The sequence below is a fragment of the Triturus cristatus genome, chromosome 7 (assembly GCF_964204655.1).
Source record: "Triturus cristatus chromosome 7, aTriCri1.1, whole genome shotgun sequence".
NCBI classification, from domain to species: domain Eukaryota; kingdom Metazoa; phylum Chordata; class Amphibia; order Caudata; family Salamandridae; genus Triturus; species Triturus cristatus.
Window position 1 is genome coordinate 1700410705 of NC_140590.1, and position 25421 is coordinate 1700436125.

A 25421-nucleotide genomic window follows, 5' to 3' on the forward strand; every position below is an offset into this window, starting at 1 on the left:
GGTTTTCAATGGCTTCTCATATTTGTAATTGGGTGTTATTACAACATGCGTTATTTTTCACATGTGGCAAATATCACATGCAGTAAATAGCACATGCGTTAAATAACACTTGTCGACCACATACCTGCGGTTTTCAACACGTGATAAATATCACATGCCGTCTTTAACTCATAATCAGAAGAGTCGGTAAATTCATGAACTAATTACCAGGCATGCAGTAATTACCACTATCCCTGATTGATAATCAAGGCCATAGTGAGTTATTTTATATTGTGTCGGAGAGGATGATGCCTTGTTTCAGGTTTAAATCTGGTCTGTGCATGGGTTGCGCCCACCACTGTAGCTTTGCTGTGGTTACAGTTTAATTACATTTCTTCATAGTAAGATTCTCACTGATAGTCATGAACGTAGAAGTCGTTCAGTCACCTCAATGTTGATCAGTCCAGTGAAACCTCCATAGATCTGTGAAGGGTCAGTTCTAACTGCATTTTTTCTGTTGATAAAATTACAGATGTATAATTATAATATATTACCACCTATATTGTAGAAATATGGTATTTAATAAAATAGCCTATAATATACCCCCACTATAGCTGTGGTAAAAAAAATTAAGCGATGCGATCTATCAGGTCAAAAGTGTATCAGCTGGACATTGCATACACTGTACCTTTAAGAGAGCCAGCAGCTTTCATTACCCAGCATGCACTGTACTGGCAATTCGCCTCACAGGCTCAATTCATTTTGAAAGGGAGACTATGACATCCCAAAGGGCATATTTGCACAGAATTGGATTATATTCACAGCCAGGCAGGAGGCTGGGCTGGTCGTGATATCAGTAAGAAGGATTAGAAGTAAGTAATACTGCATTCTGCATCATAGGATTCTCACTGATAGTCATGAACATAAAGTAGAGGAGCAAGTATATCCCTACTAAGCAGCAGTCAATGGAAAACATTAAATTATATACAGATAAGACTTGCGGAAAGACAAGAGTATTGGGTGGGTTAATTGAATACATCGGAGTATTGCCTGACCCACCAGAGTATCAGCTTGAGACTCTTCATCTAGACAATAATGGCTAGAGAAAGTATGAAATAATTTTGAAGGAGCTGCTTTATATATTTTTGCAACAGGGGCCTTTGTTGATCCATGTGGCTGATGTCACTTTTACTCTAGCGGCTTGTGCTCCTGGCTTACAAGTAAAGATGTATTTGCCAACTGATAGCAACAGGTAAGGCAGGTTACTATCCAAAGCATCCTCCATGCTTATCCTGTTCAGAGAGTAACACATAACAAATAGATGTGTTGTCTTTATAATGGATTGAGTTTTGTCTAAATAAAAGTTTAGGACTCCATATGTCGAGAATTAAGAGATCTCTCTGCTGCGGGAGGATGATTAGAAAAGAAGAGGTGGAGAGAAATAGCTTGATTTACATGTTATGTTATCAGATTCGTAAAGCGCATGGCTGCCTTAGCAACGGGGCATCCCAGTGCTGAATCTGAATTTGCCAGACAATGGAGGAAATCTGGACAGGTGGATTATTCAGGAAAGAGCCAGGTCTTTACTGCCTTCCGGAATGCCCCACGATTCTGAATGCTCCTAATAGTACCTGGAAGGGCGTTTCAGAGGGAAGAAGCTAAGACACGGAATGACAGACCTCCCCCCTGTTTTTTTCTGACACCGGGAACAGGTGCCAGATGTTGTTCAGAGGAGCGCAGCGCATGGCTCGAAATGTAAGGGATAAGAAGATTGGCTAGAATGGGGGTGGTTTGAGCATAAAGAATTTTGTGAGAAATACGCAATGTTTTAAAACAGATTCTCTTCTCTACCAGAACCCAATGCAGCTTACGTTTATAGTTAGAGACTGAGCAGAATTTAGGGAGGGTGAATAAAGTGCAGGCCGTGGCATTCTGCACCCTCTGAAGATGACTAATCCTGGCTTTATTGGCACCAAGTACAGGGAATTACAATTAGTCCAGTCTGGAGAGTACGGTAGACTAGATGATGGTCTGGCATGTTTGAGTATCAAAGAACCCGAGTAGTGGCTTAAATACGAGTACGAAACATACACCAGCCACTGATGTCATCTCTGCCTGAAAGGTTAGAGTGCAGTCAACCCAGAAACCCAGATTTTTTACAGTCTCCTTAGACGGTGGGAGTCCCAACGCAGCGGGCCACCAGCGATCATTTCATAAATGTGTGTCTCTTCCCAGGAGAAGAATGTTGGATTTGTTAAGTTGGCCGCCATCCAGTCTACGATGGCCATCATATCATCCTGGAACTTAACCATGTTTTGGTCCGAGTTGTTAGACTAAGAGATCACAAGCTTAGTATCATCAGCAAAAGAAACCAGACGAGGCCTCTACTTTTTGCAACCCCCGCTAGGGGTTGTATGTATATATTAAATAGCATAGGGCTCAAAGCTAAACCCTGCAGGACCCCATGATGTATGGTGTGTACCTGAGAGCCATAGGGAGGGGAGATCACTTGAAAGGATCTTTCTGATAGAAATGATGTGATCCAATTTAGAGCAGCACCTCCAGTGCCTATCTCCTGTAGGCGTCGCAGCAAAATCTTATGCGATACAGTATCGAATGCGGCGCTAAGGTTGAGAAGGATCAGAGCCATGGTATTGCCCTCATCCAAGGAGCTCCGCAGGTGTTTGTTATCTGCCAGCAGGGCGTATTCAGTGCTGTGACTGGGTCTAAAGCCAAGCTGCGAGTGGTCCAAAATTTCATTGGATTCAACAAATTCAGTTAGAGTAGTGTTGATGTAAGACTCGGTGAGTTTAGCCACAAAGGGAAGTAATGAGATAGGGAGGAAATTTTCTGGCTTAGAGTCATCAAGGGTCAACTTTTTTAACTATGGAATGACCTTGGCATACTTCTGCTGATGCCAGAGACAGATTTATCAGCTCACAGAAAATAGGTAAAAGCTGGGGTAGAAAGTTCCGGAACTGATCCTGTTTAAGTAAGTCTGCTGGTGATCCTGATTTAATTTTGTTACAAAGGATACTCAATACTTCATGACATAGTGCCGGGAAGGAAAGTAAGACGGTGCCAGAGAGGCTAAACAAGTCCTCAGGACCTTAATTACTGGTAGTGGGGGGGGGGGGGGGGGTGGAGGGAGAGGGAGATTTTGTAGATGTCCTCAACCTTCTTGACAAAAAAGGCGTCTAGAGCCTCGCAACTGGAAGTCTGACACAACTTTAGGCAGTAAAAAGGTTGTGTCCCTCCCCATTTATAGTGTTTACCACTGTATACACTCCCCCATAAAGAGGGCGGACAGGACAGTCACCAGTTTTTAGAGGAGATCCCGCATCTGTCAGAGTATTAATAATTTCCTGACTCACCCATGTGCCTCATCATGTAAATTCAATACCTCTGTGTTTTAAGAAAAAAGTAATTTCAAAATATAGTATCCAAAATGGATAATTACTGTTGGTGTTTCACTACTAGTTGCCTTCACAGGTTCTCTATATCACTGCCTCCAATATGCAACCTCATTTTGCAGTGCAATATCATTCCTCTCAAGTCTTTCAGCATTAGAAGCAGAATACACTCGTTTTACCTTCTTCACTACCATCTTTGTTCATATAAATCTTTCTTCTCGCCACTCATCATCTCAGCTGGCTTACTCAAATTGTCTATCCGTCCCTCTCCTTGTATTTCTTTCTCTCTTTTAGGCCTTCTTCTCTCTCCTTGACACTGTCCTTCTCTCTGTGGGCACTGATTATCACTCTTTTACACAGATCCTCCCTTTCCTGGATCATTGTTTCTGCTGAACTTTGCTCTCTTGCAACAACCATTACTCTTCTGTACAATTCTTCTCTGTCCTGTATATTTCTCTCACCTGGTACATCTTCCTCTACCTCAACCCATCCTTCTCTTCCTTTTGTCATTTTCCTATTGTCCTACATAAACATTTTCATTCTTAATCCATTCTTCTCTGTCCTGTACTCTCATCTTTCTTGATCCTTCCATCTCTCCTGGCTTGTATTCTCTCCTGAACTTGCCTTTACTAACTTTCACTGCCTTTCTTTTGTGTGCCATCATTCACTCACATGGGCTTTGATTCTTTCTTGGATACTCCTGCTAGTTTCTGTCTCTCCTGGGGCTTCCTTCTATACTAATGTATGGTCTCTGTAACCTGGCCCTTCTTTCTGTCTATTGGACTGTCTTTTCACTATGGCCATCCCTATTTCTTATGTATGACCTCCTCTATCCTAGGCTGCTCTCCTTTCTCTCCCTTCTGTACTGCATTTCTATAATAGTCTATGGCTTTCTGTTTTTAGCACTGTCTTTCACTCTGGTGGACAATCCTGCACCCCTGTTTCCTGATGAGTATCCTAGGACCTTCCTTCACTTTCCTGGCCAGTTTTCCTAACCTGAGCCATACTTTTCTCTTCCCAACCATCCTTCTCACTTACATATGACTATCCTCTTACCTGTATAACTGTCCTGGCTGGATAGCATGTGAAAAGCCTGCAGAAATATGAAATTTGGTAAAAACAAACATTTTGTGCACAAAAGTCCAAACTGATAAAAGATTGGATATAGATAAGACTAAATTTTGATCAGATTTCAAGGGATCATCTACTTTGAATGAATTTAACATCCCAAGGGTCTCCCCTGGATGGATGCTTAAAAGATATAGAATAAGGCTCTCTGGAGCTCCCTTGTCCCCAGAACAAATTATGCTTACTAAAACAGAACATGGGTCTAATCACAAGCGGCTTGATTGGATCCATTGTATCTTTGCTTCGTTAATGTCTGTATGCTGGGTGGTAGGATTCTGTGACTGTAACTCTCGATCATTGAAATATGGTGTGATTTGGCTGGTGCATTCCTTCTGTAAAATGAATAAAAATGTGTTTAGCAAAAAAAAAAAACAGAACATGAACAAAGCTGGAAAGGAACAGAGAAAAACAGCTGTTCATGGTCACAGAAAGGGGGTGTAACTCAAACAAATGTGGGCAATTCAGTAAAGACATTATTGCTGGGGTGAATTACACCATGCCATTCTCATGCTGAATAACCTTAGAACCTTTCAAAAAATGTCAGGGAGCAATCAACGCATTTTTTAATAGTTCTGTCTTACCTCTACCAGTTTTAACTCTTACCATATGCAAAAAAAACACTGTCTTATCTAAAGAAGTCTTATTTTACTCTCTAGTGCTTCTCCTTCTCCTTTGCTTCATGGTCTTTTTTCTAATTGTGTGCCTCTGCTGATTTCATCCAGCCAATCAGGAAAGACGAGCGTGGCGGTCACGCTGCCTGACACCATTACCAGGTGGGACTCCATGACATTCTGCACTGCCAGCATTGGTTTTGGCCTCTCCACTACAGTCTCAGTCACTGCCTTTAAGCCTTTCTTTGTGGACCTCACGCTACCCTACTCTGTGGTACGAGGGGAGAGCTTTACCCTCAAGGCCACAGTTTTCAACTACTTAAAGCAATGCATTACGGTATGGGGATTTTGTTCTATTTTTGCACACCATTTCATAGAATAACAATATATAAGATTTAAAAAAGGATAGTAAGAACAATTAATTGTTTTCTTCTTTCTACATCATTTTACATTTTCATTTATTTTCAGGTATTAAATATTCTCCATGTTTTCATATACTAATATGGCATATCAATTGGTTTGTAAACTTTCTGTGAATAATCTTTCTTAAGATTTGTTTTACTCATTTACGTATTTTGAATAATCTACACATTTTTGTAAATAATGCTTCTATTGACTTTGCTATGGTTTGTATATAACTTTTTTCAGTTAGTTTGATAACTTTATGTGCAAGTTTTGTAATTTGTGTCCTTTTTATTTTTTATAGTTGTTGATCATTGTTTCCAAATGTTTATTGTTTTAGTATATTTGCTTTGATCATAGATGCATATATCTTTCTCTAGTCTCAAGTCTGCATTGTCTATAATTTTCTATGACTTCAATATTTTGTAAAAATTAATGGTCTGCATATCTTTACTGTGTAATTACTATCTTGCAGTATTTGCATTACTAATGTATATTTCTATTTATTTTCCACGTTCAATATTGCACTTTTTATTGTTGAGATAATCTTATATTTTTAATGGTTTCCCTATGTTTTTGATTTCCCTATGTATGTTGCATATTGTTAATCGCATTTAGCTATTTTTGTATTCCTATGCTTGGCTCGGGGTTGTGTTAATCGTCTCATCTTGTTTATCATCCTAAAATATTTATAATTTTCAATTATTCTTGGATATGTGTTATTTGAAGACATGTTGTCACTTTAAGAATACTTTTAACTGTTTTCAAACAATTTGCTTTTTCAACTAGTTCTGGTCTTCTACTGAAACATTCCATTGCTATCCATCGGGTAATGAACTGATGCCTAAATTTGCTTGGTCTATGGTTGACAATAACTATAAATAAATAAACCATTTTGTCTCCAACAACATCCATCGATGTTGAGGCAAGAGTTGTGAGGCACACGTCAGAGGCAGAATCACAAAATGTGAATGTTCTTGCAACAATGTGTTGGAGTAAAGTGGAGACAATGCAGCATCAGTTGTAAAAGTAGACTGAATTACACTTGCAACTAAAAGAACATGTTGAGTCAAACACTACTGTGGGTGATTGAGGTTTGGGCTTATGTCCCCTCAGAGTAATGGAGACCAAACTAACTGATGCTCAAAATACCATTTTGAATACTGTTGAACCCAGCTTTTTTGATTCTTTGTGACCTTCCAACAGCTTTCAACACCTTTGGCCACCCTAAGTTGTTGGATCGTCGGGGCGGGGGGGTGATCAGGTGCAATAATCTTGTATGAATTCTTTTGTAGCTGGTAGGAACATCAGAGTGGTAATTTGCAAAGACAATTGCATGTGCTTTTCCTTTTCATTATTAATATCTGGCCTCTTCGCTAGCTTTTAGTCAATCTTTATGTTAATTTTCAAAATTATGCTGATGATACTAAGGTAGCATTTCTGTTACCTCATTTTTTCTTCCTGAAAAAGAGAACTGGATCAAGAACGAAATCACGTACTCTTGATGTTTTTAAGTGGGGGAATTAGACATCCAGATTAAGGGTAAAGTGAAGATATTTGCCACTTTCTTTGAATAGAGAGTTGAGATGGGGCCTTATGTGGATCAATGGCGCACTGACTTTTTGGAAATGGAATGAAATTTTGCAAATCATCCTAAGTACTAGTGGTTGGTTCACAAAATTCTAAATTGTATTGGGACATAATCCAAGATTCACGAGGTAGGTCACAAATTGTGACACACTCAAATTGAATGTCATCACAGGGATGGTGGCCTGCTGGGGTCATATCTGTGATTGTGTTTTAAATAAAGTCAACTTTTTTTAAATACATCCTGTTTTCCTATAAGAAAATGGGGCTGCATTTAAACAGAAAGTGGTCCAACGGACCACTGCATACTTTCCAACAAACCTTTTTATTAACCTTTACCAAGGCACAGAGGTCCCAAATGGGACCCCTTCCTCTTTGTCAATGGGTTACTTCCTCCTTTGAGCTATTGGTCAAATGTAAGTGTTTTACAATTTCAATTTAAGAATGTCAGACATTGATACATATATTAATGAATCCATGTTTAGAGGGACACCCTAAACATGCCCCTTCCAAATAGCGATTCAGTAATAGTGGATGCATCTATCACCATAGCAACTTTAGAAGCTTTAAGAATAAATATAACTTGGTCTCTTCTTCACTTGCAAATTGAAGTGCAGTAGGTTTTGCCTTCTCTTTTGTGATAACATAGAATATGTAGGGTTATTGTATAATGCAGGAATACGATTCCTTTTCATTATTCCTTCAAATCTGATATCCTCTTTGTTTTTTATTCACCTCTAGGTCCAAATTACACTGGCGCCATCCTCTGATTTTCAGATAAGCCAATGCAGCAACTGTTATTACAGCAGCTGTATCTGCACCAACAAGGCCTTCACCTTCACCTGGAGTATCACCGCTACAACACTCGGTAAGGGTATGATGGTTGAACAGGCAGGGGTTGGTGATTGTTCAGAAGGTTTTAGAGACACAGAAATACTGGGTCTTAATCTTATACACCACTGTGCTTTTTCATCAGGTTTGGTGAATTTTCTAGTGACTACCACTGCTGACAAGATATGTGGTGGCGCAAACACTCCTCTACCTAAGACAGGAATGACCGACTCCCTAAAAAAGCCACTTCTTGTCCAGGTTAGTACACTGGTCTCTGATCTTAGGCATTTCTTTCTTAGGCATGCTTTGCTGGTTCCATGCCTGAAAACCCTTATCCATCTAATTTGTGAGATTCAATTACTGTGATATCTGCTGCAATCTAAGTTGAAATTTCAAATTGAAAAGTTTGAAATGTCCAAAAAGCAAGTGAAAAACACAGAATTTGAAAGTGAATGCAGTTTGTAAGATAGTTGTATGTCCTAAATATTTTTTTAACAATTTTTTTAATAATACATTATTTTGTTTTGGTACTTATCAGTGCTGTACAGTGATCCTAACCTCACCCCCTAACATTAATGCTAACCCTATAACTGTAAAAGGCTCTTTCCTTTGCAAACATCTGTAGATGTAACGCTAACCCAATCACCTATCACCAAATCTTACTATCGCCCTTAGTGACACACTAATCCATGTCCTAAATCTAACTCTGATTTTTACACTTATCCTTATGCATTGGTTACCCCCTTTTTTTTATTCAAACTTTCGTGAAAACATTTTTCAGAACATTTACTTTCAAACTATTGTTTTTTCAAATGTTACATCTCAAACCTTTGCACTTTAAAGTATAATTTGAAAGTTTATCTGATTTCATATACCGTTATCAGCAACTCTCTAAACTCCTCTCTTCAGAGTTACTGTGTTGTCTCCAAAGTTCTGAGTTCTCAGAATATGGCCCTTAGGCCCTCATTACAAGTTTGGGGAATAGGGTGGAATATACCTGCAGTTCTGAATTTTTAAAGAAGGCAAATGAGGCATAAAATGCAGAACTGTTTTTGACACAACAAATTCTGCATGTTTTCTGGACTTTTGACGCCAATTAATGTGATTAGGATTGATCAAGGTTGTAATAGTTATCATGCCTCTTGTAATTCTGAACCTTGTGCAAATAGGAGTTTGCGCAAGGATTGGAATTTAGCTCTTTACTTGTTATGTGGGCTATAGCCTCAGGATATACTGTGTTAATCCCACATGAACTTTGTGGTTTGTTCCCTGTCTCTGGATTTGTTATGTTAGCTTGAAACTTGAAGGTCTGGAATTTAGTCTCAGGGTTTTCTCTGCTAACATGATACCCTTAAATTCTCACTGTTTGACAAGTCTCAAGATTTTGCTATGATATTTTCACACTGATGGAGGCTGAGGATTTGGCTACACTGCACTGTTGCTATATTCAGCAGGATTTTACCTCCATTCTTAGATGTTTCTATATTATCTGACTACAAGCCAAACCCCTTAAGGTTGAAAATATTGTTCTGATAGTGACCAATTACAGAAAAACAGATTAATGTAGGCTGGGAGATTGGCAATTACTCACACACCTTGCTGTGCACAATTATATCACTGTTGTGCACAAAAAGGTATTACATTGTTTTCTCCAAGAAAATCTCATAGCATGTATTTGTCAGAGTTCAGGAACTTTGTAAACCATTTAGGAAGAGTATATAAATGTTCTACATCATACTTTTCTAATTAAGATCCAGCTATACGACCATTTCCTTTTGCGACTCACAATTTGTGAATTTCAGCGAATTGCAATTTGCAAGTCGCAAAAGCGAATGCACTAATGTGTCTCAGACTCATTAGTGATTCCCAATTGGGTCGCAAATGATCTGCCTCATCAATATTCATGAGGCAGATTGCAATTTGCGACCCATTGGGAATGGGCAATAACACAGGGATGGTGGCCTGCTGGGGACAGCAGACCCCCATGTATGTGTTTGCTTTTTCAATAAAGCAACTTTTTTTTTTTTTTAATGCAGCCGTACACAGGGCCGTACTGGCCGTAGTGGGCACCGGGCAATCCCCCGGTAGGCCGCACGGGTGGGGGCCGGTTTTGGGCCCAAGGGGGACGTTTTTGTTAAAGGCATAGCTGCAAAATCAGCCCTGTAGCAAAATCGTCCGAAAACCGGCCCTGGCAAAGAGCTCGTCGTCACCCCCAACCTCCGGGGGGGCCGGCCGAGCACTTTGCCAGGGCCGGTTTTGGTTCCCAGTCCGGCCCTGGCCTTACAGGAAAATGGAATGCATTTCAAAAATAAAAATGAAACGTTTCAGTTTTTAAGAGAGGCAGTGACTACTGCCTGCTCTTAAAAAAACATTTTGCTTCTAATCACAAAGATGAAGGGGTCCCATCGAGACCCCTTTCCGTTTGCCGCTGGCTTACCACCAGTTTGAAATTGGTGGTAACTGCAATTGTTTTACAACTGCATTTGTGGTTGCAAATCAATCTTACATCCCTCTGCGACTCGCTATTTAGGAAGGGACGTCCTTGGCATTCATCTTCCTAAAGCAACTCGTAAAACCTATTTTATGAGCCAGTAATAGGATACAGACTCGCAAAAAAGGTTTCATTCATGATACAATCCTTTTTAGTGGTCGCAAACAGCCCGATTTTCCGTTTGCGACCACAAAAATGGTCGAACATGTGGCTCAGAATCTGTATTTGTAACATTTCTTTACAAACAACAATTATTTACATTACAAATAAGTACTTCTTATCACAGGCTATCAAAACAGGGTGATTTCTTGATGGTAGAGGAGAAGTTGGGCAGGAAAAGTGGAGAATATTCCTATTTTTTATTTTACTGAATCTTCCAGCTTCTAAATGTCATACTTTTCCTGATATTGTGAAGAGGACGTTCACTGAGTTATACCTCCACATGCACATTCCAATGGTAATTAAAAGCAAAAAATTGGATTTCACCTTACTCAATGAAATCTTAAGCTCAGCAGAAATGAATTATTGGTGTTACATTTTCTGTAGTATACATTTGCCTATAATTTGACTAACTATCTCCTTCTCCACAGCCTGAGGGCATCCCTGTGGAAAAGACACAGAGCACTCTTCTCTGCCCAAAAGGTAAGGCTTGCAAATGTCACAGAGAATCAGTCATGGACTGCTTAATGGAATTGGAAGGCTACATCTGATGGAGACTTCTAGCTGCAGATTCCTTACCTTAGAATATATCCCCGGCAACAGACTGGATAGAGAAACTTTTGAGCAATCCCCTTGTGTGCTGGTAGGTGGGATCTTTTGGCATCCTCAGTGCCAGAAGTGACATGCAGCGCCACCCCAGCGCGCTCAGTTCCCTTTTATCTGTGCCATCAGCATCTATCCGAACGAGCTCCCCTCAGTCACTTTTTAACTGGATTCTTTCGACTAGTGTGCTTTTTTCCCATTTTCTTGAGGCAAGGATGTCCCATTAAAAAAATCTTCTGGGTTCAATCCTTCTGCAGCCTGTCATCTACAGATGTTGTTAACGGATTCCCCACTTGGTCTGTATGTGGTGCCTGGAGAGGGACCACAACTCCAAATCATCTGCGGAGTGCAGGACCATGAACTACGAGACCATCCATGAGCAGGCAATTAAGTTCTTAGCCACTCACCATGTGATTCTGCACCACTCCAGGTCCCGTTCATGTGGGAGGTCTTGGGTCTGCTAACGGAGTTGCTCAAATCAGTGTTTCCCATCACACTCTCAGACCTCTTCAGGTAAGTCCAATTAGATGAAGTCCAAGAATTCAAAGTGGTCTTGGACTTCTCTGCCTCTCATCCATTCCTGGACAACGCAAGATAACAATGCCACAACTCTGGGACCCACTCTCACGTTGGTACGGTGCAGATGGCTTAAAAAACTGGGTCAGCTCTATGCTTCCCCGAGTTTACCGGACCTGGAGAGGCTGCCGCCCAATGCCAAGAATTGTATAAGGCCATGAGCCTCATCTTTGGATGGCTGAACCCCTCTGGGGTGTCCTCAGACCACATGGGTTCGTGAGGGTCTTGAACTGGGGCTCTGCTGCCTGGTAACCCTCAGCATCCCTCAGGATCCATTTATGGATGCGGATCGGTCTTGGCAGGCACTTTGCAACCTCCATCAGGAACCGTTCCAGTGACCCTGGCTTTGGCACCTCAGGACCTATTGTGATTCCTGACTCTGATAATGAGTCAGATTGGCGTCGCACGATGTCTGTTCCAGCACTGGCCAGGCCCACACAGCCTGAATTGGAGACAGCTCTATTACCCTGTAGGGCTCACTGAGGAACATGAATGAATATGAGGATCCCTATACTTACATTTAACCCCTAGCAGAGTCCATGGTCGATGACAAGTGGTACGAGAACCTCTCTCCTCCTACAGTGGCTTTGGGGGAAAGGGCTTATTTTGTGATAGTAGAATTGAGGGTGGCTGAGGTCCTGGACCTAAAGCTGCCAATGGTTGAGGTCATGACCAGCGTCTTGCCAGAGTTGTTTCAACCCAAATTATCTCCAACAGAACCCTATTACACTTTAAGGAAGCCTTCACTGATAACCGGCTTGGGGCCTGGGGCAAGCCCTATGCAGGCACTCTTGAGCACAGGACCATTGCTCCCTGCCATTGCCCCCCTCTTGGGGAGCCAGCCTTCCTCACCCAGCACCCCACCCCTGTAGGCCCACTAGTCCAGATCTCAACCCACCCAGATCAATCCTGGGGTATTTTCTACCACATCAATGAATAGGGAATCCAAGAGGCTGGATAACTTTGGTAAGAGGATTTTCTCTTCAACCAGCCTGGCACTTTGGTCCATGAACACTGTGTGCTTATTAGGCCGTTATTCCAATACTGTGAGGAATGCAGTTGCACAAGTGGTGGCTTGGTTCCAGATGAGGCCTGGACCATACTCTCCCAAGCTACTGTTAGTGGACAGGATGCAGCGAAGTTCTCAGTCAGATCCAGGTTGAGCACTCCAACTCCCTTGGTAGAACTATTGCTTCTTTGGTGGCACTCCAACGTCACACCTGGTTGAGAATTACTGGCTTTTCAGAGAATGTCCAGGCATCCCTAATGGACATGCCCTTTGATGGTATGCACCTGGGACAAGACAGATTCTGCCTTGGAGAGATTCAAGGACAGCAAGACCACCACTAGGTAGTCTGTAGCTCTACAACAGATGCATTCTGCCCCTTCTGTGGTTACGGTAGGGGCTATCAACTACATCCATTTCCCCTTAGCCAGCTCGGCCAGCAGTCGCAGTCCATTGCTGGGGTGACGTCTCCCACAAGCCTCATGGGGCCCAAAGCCAGAGGTCCACCCAATGTGCCGCCCCCTTCCCCGGCAGCCACACAGTCAAAGCCTCTTTAGTATGCCCTTGATCCAGACCAGCGTAGGCATCCACTTGGTGGCAGAGTCTGACACCATCTCCCCAATGGTGGAAGATCACTACAGACAAATGGTTGCCCCAGATTGTGCAAAATGGTTATGCCCTCCCCTTTAAATAGACCCTAATTCCACTACCCCCCTCTCCCGATTGGCTGATGGAGAATCACCTTGCGCTCTTGCGGCAGGAAGAATTGGCCTTTTTTTGCCAAAAGAGCCATCGAGAGGCTGCCAGCATTAAGTTGTGGTTGCTATTCCTGCTACTTTTTGGTCCCAAAGGAGAATTGAGGACTCCGCTCTATCCTAAACCTGTCCCTTCTTTTTTACTTATAAAAAAAAGAAAAACTCAATATGCTCATCCTGGCTCAGGTTTTCTCTGCCCTCGGCCTAGACACTGGGTGGTAGTGTTGGACTTGCAGGACATCTATTTTCACATTCCCATTTTGCCTGTCCACAGACATTACCTGTGGTTCAGTGTGGGCCACTAGCATTAGCAGTTTGTTGTGCTCCCTGTTGGCCTTACCAGTGCCCCACAGGTGTTTACTTCCTTGTGGCAATAACATCTGTTTGGAGTGTTAGTAAATGACAAGCACTTTCAGTCTTCCCAGGCAAGTTGATTCTTAGAGCAGAGCATCATTTTCTTCAAAGATAGTCACACCTTTCTACATCTGGCAGAACGCCACCTTGCCTACCTTTCTCCCCTTACCAATTTAAATAAAGAAGAGGAGAGACTCCATTGCCTGGATCCAAAAAGAGTATTATTGTTCTACATTGATCGTACCAAAGATTTACCGGTGGACAATTAACTCTTTGTTGGCTTTGCACGGGCAAAGAAAAGGAAAGCAAATCAGAAGAAAATCCTCTCTTGATGGATCATCCTCTGCATTCAAATCTGCTATGCAGTGGCCAAGAAACAGCCCCTGAGGGCGTGAGAGGTCATTCCACCTGAGCTGAAGCTGCGACCACTGCATTAGCTAGAGGGGTCCTAGTCTGGGACATCTGCCAGGATGGTACATGGGCATAACTGCACACATTCATGAAACCCCACAGCCTCCATTGTCAGATCCAGTGAGATGGGCATTTTGCCAGTTTAGTTCTCTAGGACTTCTTAGTTTAAAACAGTTCACAGACCCACCTCCAGGGACAGATTGCTTTGCGATTTGGTCTCTAGAAGATGAATAAGTAACTTACCTTCAGTAACGCCTTATTTGGTAGAGATTTTAACTAACCATAGATTCCTTACCGACCCTCCCGTTCTCCCCATTCTGCCGCTTGTCTTGACATATGAAAGAGAATATTCAGGACCCTACTTTGCCACACTAGTCATTCCTTCTCAGCTTGGCTCTGTGGTTCTATTATAGAAAAACAGTTAAGAACTGAGTTGACACCTATATTGGATGCCACTCATGCCACTTCTGGCATGGACAACGCCAATGAGGCCAGGAGGAGCTGACTGACGCCAGCTATCAGCATGCAAGAGGATTGTTAAAAAATCTCCAGATGCAGTCTGGTGCCTGGGGAATATTCCAAGGTAAGGAATCTGTGGCAAGATAGAGTCTCAAGCAATAAGGCATTACCAAAGGTAAGTAACTTGCTCAACAGTAAAATACTTCATGCCGTGCTGTTTTTATTCAGAAAGGAGGTGCTGCAGAATATGCAATCATAGATATACTCCATGTCCTATTGTTGTGATTCTTTGAGTTTCGGATTTGCACCTGTTGTGAGCATAGTACATATAATATATGCCTACTTTTAATTCTCGATACACCACCAGCAATAAGCTGGTAATAAAGCGCAGAGACAAATGGGTGCTGAAATGGGCACAGAATCATTTATAATTATTTCCCTCAAAACGTTAAAAGAAATGCAAGCTTGAGGACTCATTTCCTATCATCTATCTGCACAAGAAATTACATCATTGGATTTCCTTCCTTTTATCTGCACAGGAAGGCACATCAGTGGATGTCCCATTAACCATCTGCATAGGAAGTGACATCACTGAATTCCAACCCAAACTGTCTTTAAGAAAGGAAGCCAAGCAAGACAACTCACTTGCCATTATCCATCTGCACAGGACATGACATAGCTGGATTTTCCATCATCCATCAGCATAGAAAGCTACTCAACACACACCTGACCACCACTACACCACCACACTGCCTGTCCTTCATACTTCTCTACAGTAGCTCCGTCAGTAAACATGCCATTGATATTTGAGATTTGCTTCATGACCGCTCGACGGACCAGCTTTTCCTGACTGAAAGCTGGCCAACTCCTTCGTTGGCCCCAGTCATCACAACAGCCACACGTCTCAGATACAAGATCACAAAGCAGGGCAGGACCAACCGACCCTGCCAGTGGAATCACTATGATCCATCTGGTGCTCCACACCTAGGAAAGCACCACCTACAACATGAAACATGACCTTTAAGATCATCACCTCCAACTACACCCTTAGCGGTACCTTTGTCTTCCGCTGTACGGGACCACAAACCAACTTCAGCTTCATCATCTCAGACTTTGTCACCCCTCCTAATCCTCAACTCCCGCACCTTTATGCTCCTCAGTGACCTTTACTACCATATGAGGACCTCACTGACCAGCCTGATGAATCTCCTCAAGGACCTGTCCAACCTCGGACTAAACTGGCAAGTGGAAGGCCCCACACACGCCACAGTACAGCTACTGAAACCCATCTTCACCGGCTTCAGCGACATCATAGTAAACCATGCCCACACCAATCACCTAGTCCAACCACATCCCCATCAATTTCAGCATGCCCATTGCACATCACTGCTTAAACACCATACACAAATCTTCACCACAGGACTAGAACAAGAAATCAGAATCATACTTGTCCTCCCAACTCCTATACCACCAGCCTCAAGAAAACAACATTCTGGCCAAACTTATTGCCTCGTGACTCCTCCCTTTGCTGCCTCTCATAATGCGGCCAGATCAGTTGGACTTTGTTCCGGGTAGGGTTACAATGTACAACTTATGCACCTTCTTTGCCATAAAGCAAGAGATTGATCCAATGCTGCAAGTGGCCGCTATCTTCTTAGACGCCACCAAGGCGTTTGACTCCACTGAATGGCCGTATCTATTTGCGCTCTTGGACTGCCTGGGGATCAGTCCTAAATTCATTCCGCTGGTTGCCCTCCTATATTCAAGACCCACCACAAGGCTCTGGATTACTGGGGTGATATCTCCCCCGTTCCAGGTCTCTCAGGGGATGAGGCAGGGGTGCCCGCTCTCCCCAATCCACTTCACCATGGCCATGGAACATTTGCCGGCCCGCCTCAGATAGCACCATGCACACCAAGGTTTAGCTTTCACACCTCGGGTGATAATTGTCTCCTTGTATGCGGATGATGTTACTCTATATGTGAAACGTCCGGCTGAGACCCTAGATCCTTTGATTAGAGAATTCCTTTGATTCAGAGGGTTATCAGGCATATTCATTAACTGTGCAAAGTTGGTTATTTTCCTGTTAACGGAGACCACTATGCAGTTTTGATCCGAGTTCCCCCTTTGCTGTGGGGAGGATCCAGTGAAATACCTGGGAATATGGCTAAACCGAGATGTTGATTTACTATGGTAATCCAACTATGGCTGGCTGATGGACTGGCTGGAAAGTCATCTGAAGCAGTGGACAGGAATACCACTGTCCTTGGTGGGCTGTCTGGCCATTGCTAAAATTGTTATTCTTCTCAAATGTTTTTATCTATTCATTAATCTCCCACTCCCTCTTAACAGCAATTTCAGGCAGAGACTACCCTCGGACATGATCACATTGACATGGGCGGGGAAACAACCCAGGGCCTCTTGGGAGACATTGACGCTTCCCTTCTCGGCACGCTAGATATGGATAGTTATTATAGTTGCGCACAGGCCCAATTTAGATTCCACCGTGTGTACCCCACACAATTCATGGTGCACACTGCGCCAGAATATGACCAAGCGGCACCATATCCATTACATACGGTCCTTTACAGGGCCCAATCTAGGCGGCGGGCCAGAGTGGACATGGTCGGCTGCACTGTATGCGTCTGGCATGAACTGCGCTGGAGAGCACGGTTGGAGGTGTTATTCGCCCCCTCTGTACCTCTAATTAAACATTCTTTTTCTCGGGATGCAGGAGCCTGTGATAGATTGAGGAGACTTCAGTTTACCACAATGGGAGATGAATTCCCAGAGGGAATATTTATTGCACCCCAACAAACTCTGGAGAGAACAGAACTCAGTGTGTTGGGCAGATTTATCCATCATCAGCTCCGGGCTACCCTGAGTCCGGCTTTCCTTCATATCCAATAGCTCCACCTAGACTTCAGGTACTGGGAAGATTCTTGAAGAATTCCTCTCCTCGCAAATTGATAATTACTACTACTGTATACTGAAATGTAACGTACAGTGCCAGTGTGTGTTCCTAGGACGTGACAGGAATGGGAGATCCAGCTGGGTTCAACTGTATCGGAGTAACAGTGGTGATTCTGTTTTGCTCAGGTTAAAGAACTGTTCCCTAACTACAGGCTGCGCTTGATTCATTTAACATTTTTGCATAGATTAAATAGGATGCCGGAATGGCTGCACAGGGTAGGTCTGATTGAGGCTGTGCGATGCATTAGGTATATGGCTCCCTGCGTGACCTTCCTGTACCTTTCTTGGGACTGCCCCGACATTAGCTGTTACTGGGGGACTGACTATCGTTGATGCAATAGAAGAAATGGTAGATTTGCATTTGGAGCACTCCCCTTTGACTGCACTGCTGGCATAAGTAGGAGCGTCCCTGTAGACAAAAGGAAATTAATTTCACTGCTCCTGCTGCTTGGTAAACAACACATAGTGATGTGCTGGGTTTGGCCTCAAGCTCCTCGGTTAGAGGTTTGGCTTTGGGATGCAGTGTTCTGCCAGGGCCAACTGACAGCTTATTGGGACATTATGCCTGCCCAGGCATGACCCTGAGATTTTTGATGCCCTTTGCAGACCTACCTGCGGCTGTGAATGCAGGATGAGAGCTGGTCTCCCCCCCAGTTCCCCCGCTGGTAAGCAGACCTGATGACAATGGAGCAGACTGATGGAAGTTGGCAATGCATTGCTTGCACAGCGTAAACTGAGGAGCTCAGTCTACTCCCCCCTCCCCCTTTTTGGCAGTTTTCTTTGTTATGAACCCTTAGTTTGACTTATACACGTGTGACATGGTGATATTGTGCTCTTATACTAGAAGATGCTGTTTAAAGGCTGTATGGAGCTCAGGCTCTTCTCATAATACTAAGATGATGATGCTTTGCTGTATTCTCCTGATTGTACTGACCGATATCTTCAATAAACATAAGTTAAAAAAAAACACAAGGCACTCACAACACTCATCTGACATGAAGATAAAAAAGGGGGAAAAAACTCCTCAATTTAAGCCCCAATTTCAGAAAAAGAAGGTTGGGGCTATAACCGCACAATATACCACAAACACTGAGAACTCTCCTGCTGAACAGGAGGTGGGCGGTGACTCTCCTTGACAGCACGGCAGAGGTCACTATAGTGTGCCAGAATCTCCAGGAGTTTCTGGAAGTAATAGCAACTGATCAATCAATCAATCAGAAATGTATAAAGCGCGCTACTCACCCGCGAGGGTCTCTAGGCGCTGTGGGGGAGGGGGGTGCAGCTCCGGTTCAGTCAAAGAGCCAGGTCTTGAGGTTCTTCCAGAAGGTGTGCAGGGTGGGGGCGCGTCTGATGTTGATTGGGAGCTCGTTCCAGGCTTTGGCTGCGATGTAGGAGGAGGCTCTTCCACTTGCTCTGGTTCTGCGAATGCGGGGGTCTCTGCCAGGGCGAGGTCGGCAGAGTGGAGGTTCCTTGTGGGTACGTGGAAGGAGACTCTGTCGTTGAGGTATTTGGGTCCGATGTTGGAATGTTTTGTAGGCATGGGTGAGCAGTTTGAAGGTTACTCTCTTCTCAACAGGGAGCCAGTGGAGGTTGCGTAGGTGTTGGGTCACGTGTTCTTGCCGTGTTGTGCCGAGGACGAGCCTGGCTGCGGTGTTCTGGATGGTCTGGAGCTAGTGTAGGAGAGTTCTGTTGATTCCAGCATAGACGGCATTGCCGTAGTCCAGTCTGCTGGTTACGAGTGCGTGGGTGATGGTTTTTCTGCATTAAGGGGTATCCATTTCAAGGTCTTACGGAGGATGCGAAGGCGGTTGAAACTGGTGGAGGCGATGAAGTTGATCTGAGGGAGGAGTCCAAGGATGATGCCGAGGTTCCGTGCGTGGTTTGTAGGGGTGGGTGGACTCCCGAGGGCGGAGGGCCACCAGGTGTTGTCCCAAGAGGAGGTGGACGGTCCGAGGATGAGGACCTCAGTCTTCTCCGAGTTGAGTTTCAGGCAGGTGTTTTCCATCCAGGTTGCGACGTCCTTCATTCCTTCCTGGAAACAGAGTCTGGTGTCTTCGGGGTTCTTGGTGAGGGAGTGGATGAGCTGGGTGTCATCTGCGTAAGATACTATGTTGAGCCCATGCTGTCTGACGATAGGGGTGAGGGGGGCCATGTAGATGTTGAAGAGAGTGGGGCTGAGAGATAATCCCTGGGGTACTCTGCAGTTGATCTCTGTAGGTTCGGAGAGGAAGGGAGGGAGTCTGATCCTCTGGGTTCTTCGGGCAAGAAAGGATCAATCAATCAATCATTTGTAGAGCGCGCTACTCACCTGTGAGGGTCTCAAGGCACTGGGGGGGTGCTGCTACTGCTCGAATAGCCAGGTCTTGAGAAGTCTCCTGAAGGTCAGCAGGTCCTGGTTCTGTCGCAGGCGGGTGGGGAGGGTTTTCCAAGTCTTGACGGCGAGGTGGGAGAATGATCTGCCGCCGGCGGTCATATGCCGGATCGGATCCAGTTGAGGGCGGATCCTCGTATCCCAACTTCATGAAGTCTGGCTGTGAGGGTGCGATGTGAGACATGTCGAAAGCTGCGGAGAGGTCTAGTAGAAAGAGGGCCACAGTGTGGCCCTGGTCGAGTAGCATGCGGATGCCGTCGGTCGCGGCGGGGAGTGCGGTCTCAGTGCTGTGGTTGCTGCGGAATCCAGAATGGGAGGAGTCTAGGATGGAGTTCTCTCCGATGAAGGCGGTCAGTTGAGCGTTTACGAGTCTTTCGTTGACTTTGGCAGCGAAGGGGAGAAGAGAGATCGGGTGGTAGTTTTTCAGGTCCGTCGGGTCGGCTATGGGCTTCTTGAGGAGCGGCTTGACTTCGGCCTGCTTCCAGTCATCTTAGAAGATGCCGGATTCGAAGGAGGTGTTGATGGTCCGTCCTAGTTCAGAGGCGATGGCGGCGGCAGCCCTGTGGTAGATGTGCGGCGGGCAGGGGTCTGTGGGGGCTCCTGAGTGAGTGTTCATCATGGTCGCGGTGGTGTGTTTGACAGTGGCAAGGTTCCAGTTTGTGATGGTCGGCTCTTTGTCAGTGGGGGGGGGGGTTGTGTCTGGTGTTTGTTCGCTGAAGTTGTCGTAGGGGGCCTTGATTTTCAGATGGAAGTAGGAGCTGAGCTTGTTGCAGAGTTCCTGGTAAGGTGTGACGTCTGTGGCCTCACTGGGGGGTTTGTTGAATTGCTGTATGACGTTGAAGAGGCGTTGATTGCATTGGTGTGGATTTTGTTCTTGATGAAGGTCCGCTTGGTGTCTCTTATGAGCTGGTGGTATTCATTAAGGTCGTTCCTGTAACTGTTCAGATCTTCTGTGGTTTTCTGGTTTCGCCAGGTTTTTTCGAGGCGTCTGCAGGAGCGCTTGGCTTCTTGGAGTTCGGTGGTGGACTAGGCAGCCTTTAGGGGGCATTGTTTGGTGGGGTGTCGGAGGGGTGCGATCTTGTCGGCGTAACTGGAGATCCAGCGGTGCAGTTCCTTGGCTGCCGAGTTGGCGTCGGTCTTGGCACAAGGGGGGTCTAGGAGAAGGGTGGTGTTGAGGTGTTCTTCTGTGATCTTGCTCCAGTTCCTTCGTGGTGGGCGTAGGGTGGGTTTTGGTGCAATGGTGGTGTTGAAGGCTTTGTTACATTTGAAATCCCAGACAGGTATGTAGTTCCTCCACACAGATGATATCATTTGGATATTTAAATTCCTGTTTGAGCTACAGGTGACAACAAGCTTCCAGAGGCCTTTTATGGTTTCCAACTAACTGGTCCCACCTAGACCGGACCTGGTTCCATCTGCTGGCCTCTAAGGGAGTGAGGCCTGACCCCGAAGTACTGTTCCCAAGGTCCTCGACCCTTGGCTTTGGTCAGAGTGTACTCCTGCCTGCCTAACTGAAAGCATGACAAGACTCAAAGCTGAGCATCAATGCCAACAACCGTTGTTGACAGCTTCACTAGATTTGACATTGGGCACCACCTGATAGACAGCTTCAATGGGCTCAGTGCCAAGCAGCCTCCAAACAACTTGAGACTTTGCTTAGTGTCATGTAATTTCCACCCTATGGTTGGAATGGCGCATTTGTGGACAGCATAACCGTTGTGATGGTACCATACAGATTCTATGCACCCCTCAGGATATGTTGTCCGATAGCCGAGCTAGCTCACAGCAGCCACCACGAGTACCCCTAAACCGAGGCGGGTAGCAAATTGTTCTGCCGACCACTAAATTGGAAAACCACTGAATATGACAAGTCTGATCCCCCAGAGATCGTGGTAACAGGTTTTGAACCCCTTTGCCCAGTCACTTGTGCCCTCTTCTTCTTCTCAGAGAAATGTACAAGGAATACACAGTGGGACATTTTCAATGTTTATTGAACCAAAGTGATTCTTGCATAAAACATATATGTGCTGCAATGATCAATAGACAGAAGCAAATGAAAGTGATTAGAAGTACCAGGACAGTGAACAGAATAAAAAGTTCCGCCATCGTGCTAAGTAAATGTATATATGAAGGCATTATAACACAATATAGAAATCTGGCATTCTTCTACTATGCAGTCTCTAACCTAGGTGTCTAGGGCATGTATATGTGTTCTGCCAAGAATCGCGGGTCTGGATGATCCAACCCTGGTTACCTGAAAGAAAGAATGTAAGTCCTCGTCTTGGTCACAAGCTGGACACCCTTCACAGAGATATCAGCAAGCTACTGGGTCAAAGCTTCAGTGTGTAGAGACCTCGCCAATGTCAGAAGAGCAGCCCTCTGACTAACCCCGGAAATACTTGTTTATTTAGAAGGAATAGCATCCTTGCGAATCCTGGTCAAGTCAGCATTGTTATGATATAGATAGCCATGTTGCCTCGTTGATAAAAAATAGAACGACATTTGCACAATGCGTGTTGAGGCCTTGAACATAGTGTCCAAGGAGTCGCATAAAGGCCTCTCGAAGTGGAATCTGTAAGTGATGCAGTTTCAGAGAAACTAATCCAGTGTTGTCACAAATGCAAATGTGTGTAAAAGGTTATTGTGTGAAATGAAAGGGCAATGTAAGAAATGTGCACATGGTGGAAAATGGCAGCGTTCCTTCATGCGTCTAACTAATATACAAGACTGGAGCAGCTTCTCATCATCGTTGTGCCCTTCCTCTGATCCAGTCGGTTTCATGGCCCCACTGAAGACTTTCTAATGCCATAAATGTTTCTAGGATTAAAGGTAACTTTGTGACTAGGATGAATCTTGTCCTTCTATCTGACCCACACTCCCTCTCAGTTTGCCTTAAACCTTACCCTTGTCCCCAACCTGTAAGACCGGTTGCCTGTGGTTGGCGCTTTGTGCTTTTAAGAGCTACTTTTAAATACACACTTTAAAAATTCATACATGTGATGTTACCCTTAGGATCTTTGTGGTTTTGCTGTCATTTTATTTATTAAAATATTCAATGTTTATCTAAATTGGTTTGTTTTACTTCATTACTATTTGAGTACTGCATAAATACTTTACATATTGCCTCCAACTTAAGCCTGGCTTTTCTATACCTTCGTTACCAGGGGGTCTAGCACGGGTTTATTTAGTGACTTTTGTGATTCACCCTGACAAAGATTGTGATTATCAATTGAGGTGGGCTCTAACACCCCGCCCCTAATCCTCTAATTTCCTATAGATCCTCTGTAGGTTGTGAATAGACAACACATGCACTCAGGAACTGAATGAATGTTCTCCCTTCTTAGTGTTGGTTAAACCTCAATTGCACTCACATATATCCACAAATGCTTAATTTTTTGCCATTACCATGTGATTAAGTCCCATGATTTCTTCTTTTATCTTTCTTCTGTTTTTCAGGTTCTTCTGATTCTACTGGTATACCTCTCTTGCTCCCTCTAAACGTGATCGCGGGTTCTGCCCGAGCTGAGGTGGCAGTCCTGGGTAAGCACTTCTATGATAATTTTGGAAATCACACACCAACAATTTGCCGTTTAGAGGCAGTGGAAGCTTCAGTTTTAGAATGTCATTTATTTATATATCTTCCATGTTTATTTTCACTGCTGAATACAAATTGTCCCAATAGCATTCTTCCTGGAGGGTTCAGTTGTAGGGCAGATGGTGTAGTGTTCCTACATGTCTATTGAGTCCTTGGCATGGGTATGATATGACTACCGACCATATTTGAAAAGCACACATTGCCATCTTGAGACTTGCGTCACTCTGGTGTGGCTTTCCCTACAGAGGACCTCATTCTAAATCCTGTTTTAATCCTAACTGGACTCAAATTGGGGTTGTCAACAAAATTAAAATACTTGTTCTGCTTCAGGGAATCCTCACTGATAACCATACGTGAATAGTCCCACTCACGTGCGGGAATCCCAGAGCACTTTTTCCAAAGTCACAATTTGTGAAGTATCTTTGCCTTACCTTGGAAAGACCAAGATATACATGTGATACAACATTATAATGTTGGAAACTAAATACAGGCTATATTGCCAATTCCATTAATTTGCTATAAGATATGTCAGAAAAACATAAAAAGGTCACTGAAAGAAAAATGAGATTTAAAAAAAAAATTTCACAAAGCATTTTAGTTTTCTTGGAAAGTGAATGATAGGGAAAGATATGGCAATGTGACTGTATAGGCTGCGGCAATGTAAAAAAGACAATAGAACATTGTGCTTAGAGGGCAGTTGGCTTAGTTATTTTTTCCAATTCCCGCTGACAGGATCTTGGAGCACTCAGCATGGCCTTTTTAAGCCTTTTTAGGGCTATTTTTCTCTTAAAATCACTTTAGAACCTTTTAAAAAGTGGTTCACTCGACACTCTACATCCTTTATGGTGGAGAGTAATTTTCTGTAATTTCTTGAGTGGAAATATTTTTCATTTTGCTCAAAATGCCATCTCTTTTAAGAAACTGCCAAGATTTTGGCAGAAAATGGCCAAAAAGTCAGCACAATTGCTTCCACGTTGACCTCTTATCAGCCAGAAGGTAATCGTTTGACTAGGCCACTGCGATAACCTCTCTATCTACAGTCGGGCTTTCTGCTCATCACGAGACAGCATTTCAGTGCGTGTGCGCAGCACATATGACACAGGTTTTACATCAAGGCACAGACCTCGTATTTTGATTACGTATATGCCTTAAATCTATGGACTTGACATAACTCGACTCCCTAAATATATCCCCAAGATGGACAGTCAATGCAACCCACCATTCCCTTGACCCCAGATTTTACAATGGTCCATAGGAGACACCATTAACCCTTGCCATTACTTTGATTAATCCTGTGGCTTCCTGATGAAGGCAACAGGCCGAAACGTGAATAGAACATCATAACATTTTCTATTTCTGTCTCTTGGCCACAATAATGTACGCTATTTGTAATTATCAATATATTGTATACTATCTGTTCCATTGTGTACTAAGGTCAATTAAATATTGTGCATTTTCACTATATATTATTAATTAGCAGGGTGAGGAATTAATGCATGTATGTATGAACATGAGTATGTCTGTTGATTGCAATGTACGTCATTTATATTATTTTTATATTTGTATTGTTAATTATTGAGCTTATAAACACAGTGGTACTGTTTTTCATTGATTAAATAGATTTCTTATTTTTTGCTATCAATAGATGTTTTTGCTGTGTCATTTTTTGTGCCCTCAATTAGGATTTTTAAATTTACTTGCTTAAGTTACCCCTTGA

At 43.7% G+C, this 25421-nt stretch overlaps 1 protein-coding gene across 1 annotated transcript in view; it reads left to right on the plus strand.

Moving 5' to 3' along the window:
• Positions 1-25421, plus strand: part of LOC146812810 (alpha-2-macroglobulin-like protein 1) — a 630734-nt gene that overhangs the window by 367395 nt on the left and 237918 nt on the right. Inside the window, exons 20-24 of the mRNA XM_085615203.1 lie at positions 5243-5468; positions 7862-7988; positions 8097-8209; positions 11033-11084; positions 23566-23649. Coding sequence (XP_085471329.1) covers positions 5243-5468; positions 7862-7988; positions 8097-8209; positions 11033-11084; positions 23566-23649 — 602 coding nt within the window. The remainder of the gene's footprint in view (positions 1-5242; positions 5469-7861; positions 7989-8096; positions 8210-11032; positions 11085-23565; positions 23650-25421) is intronic.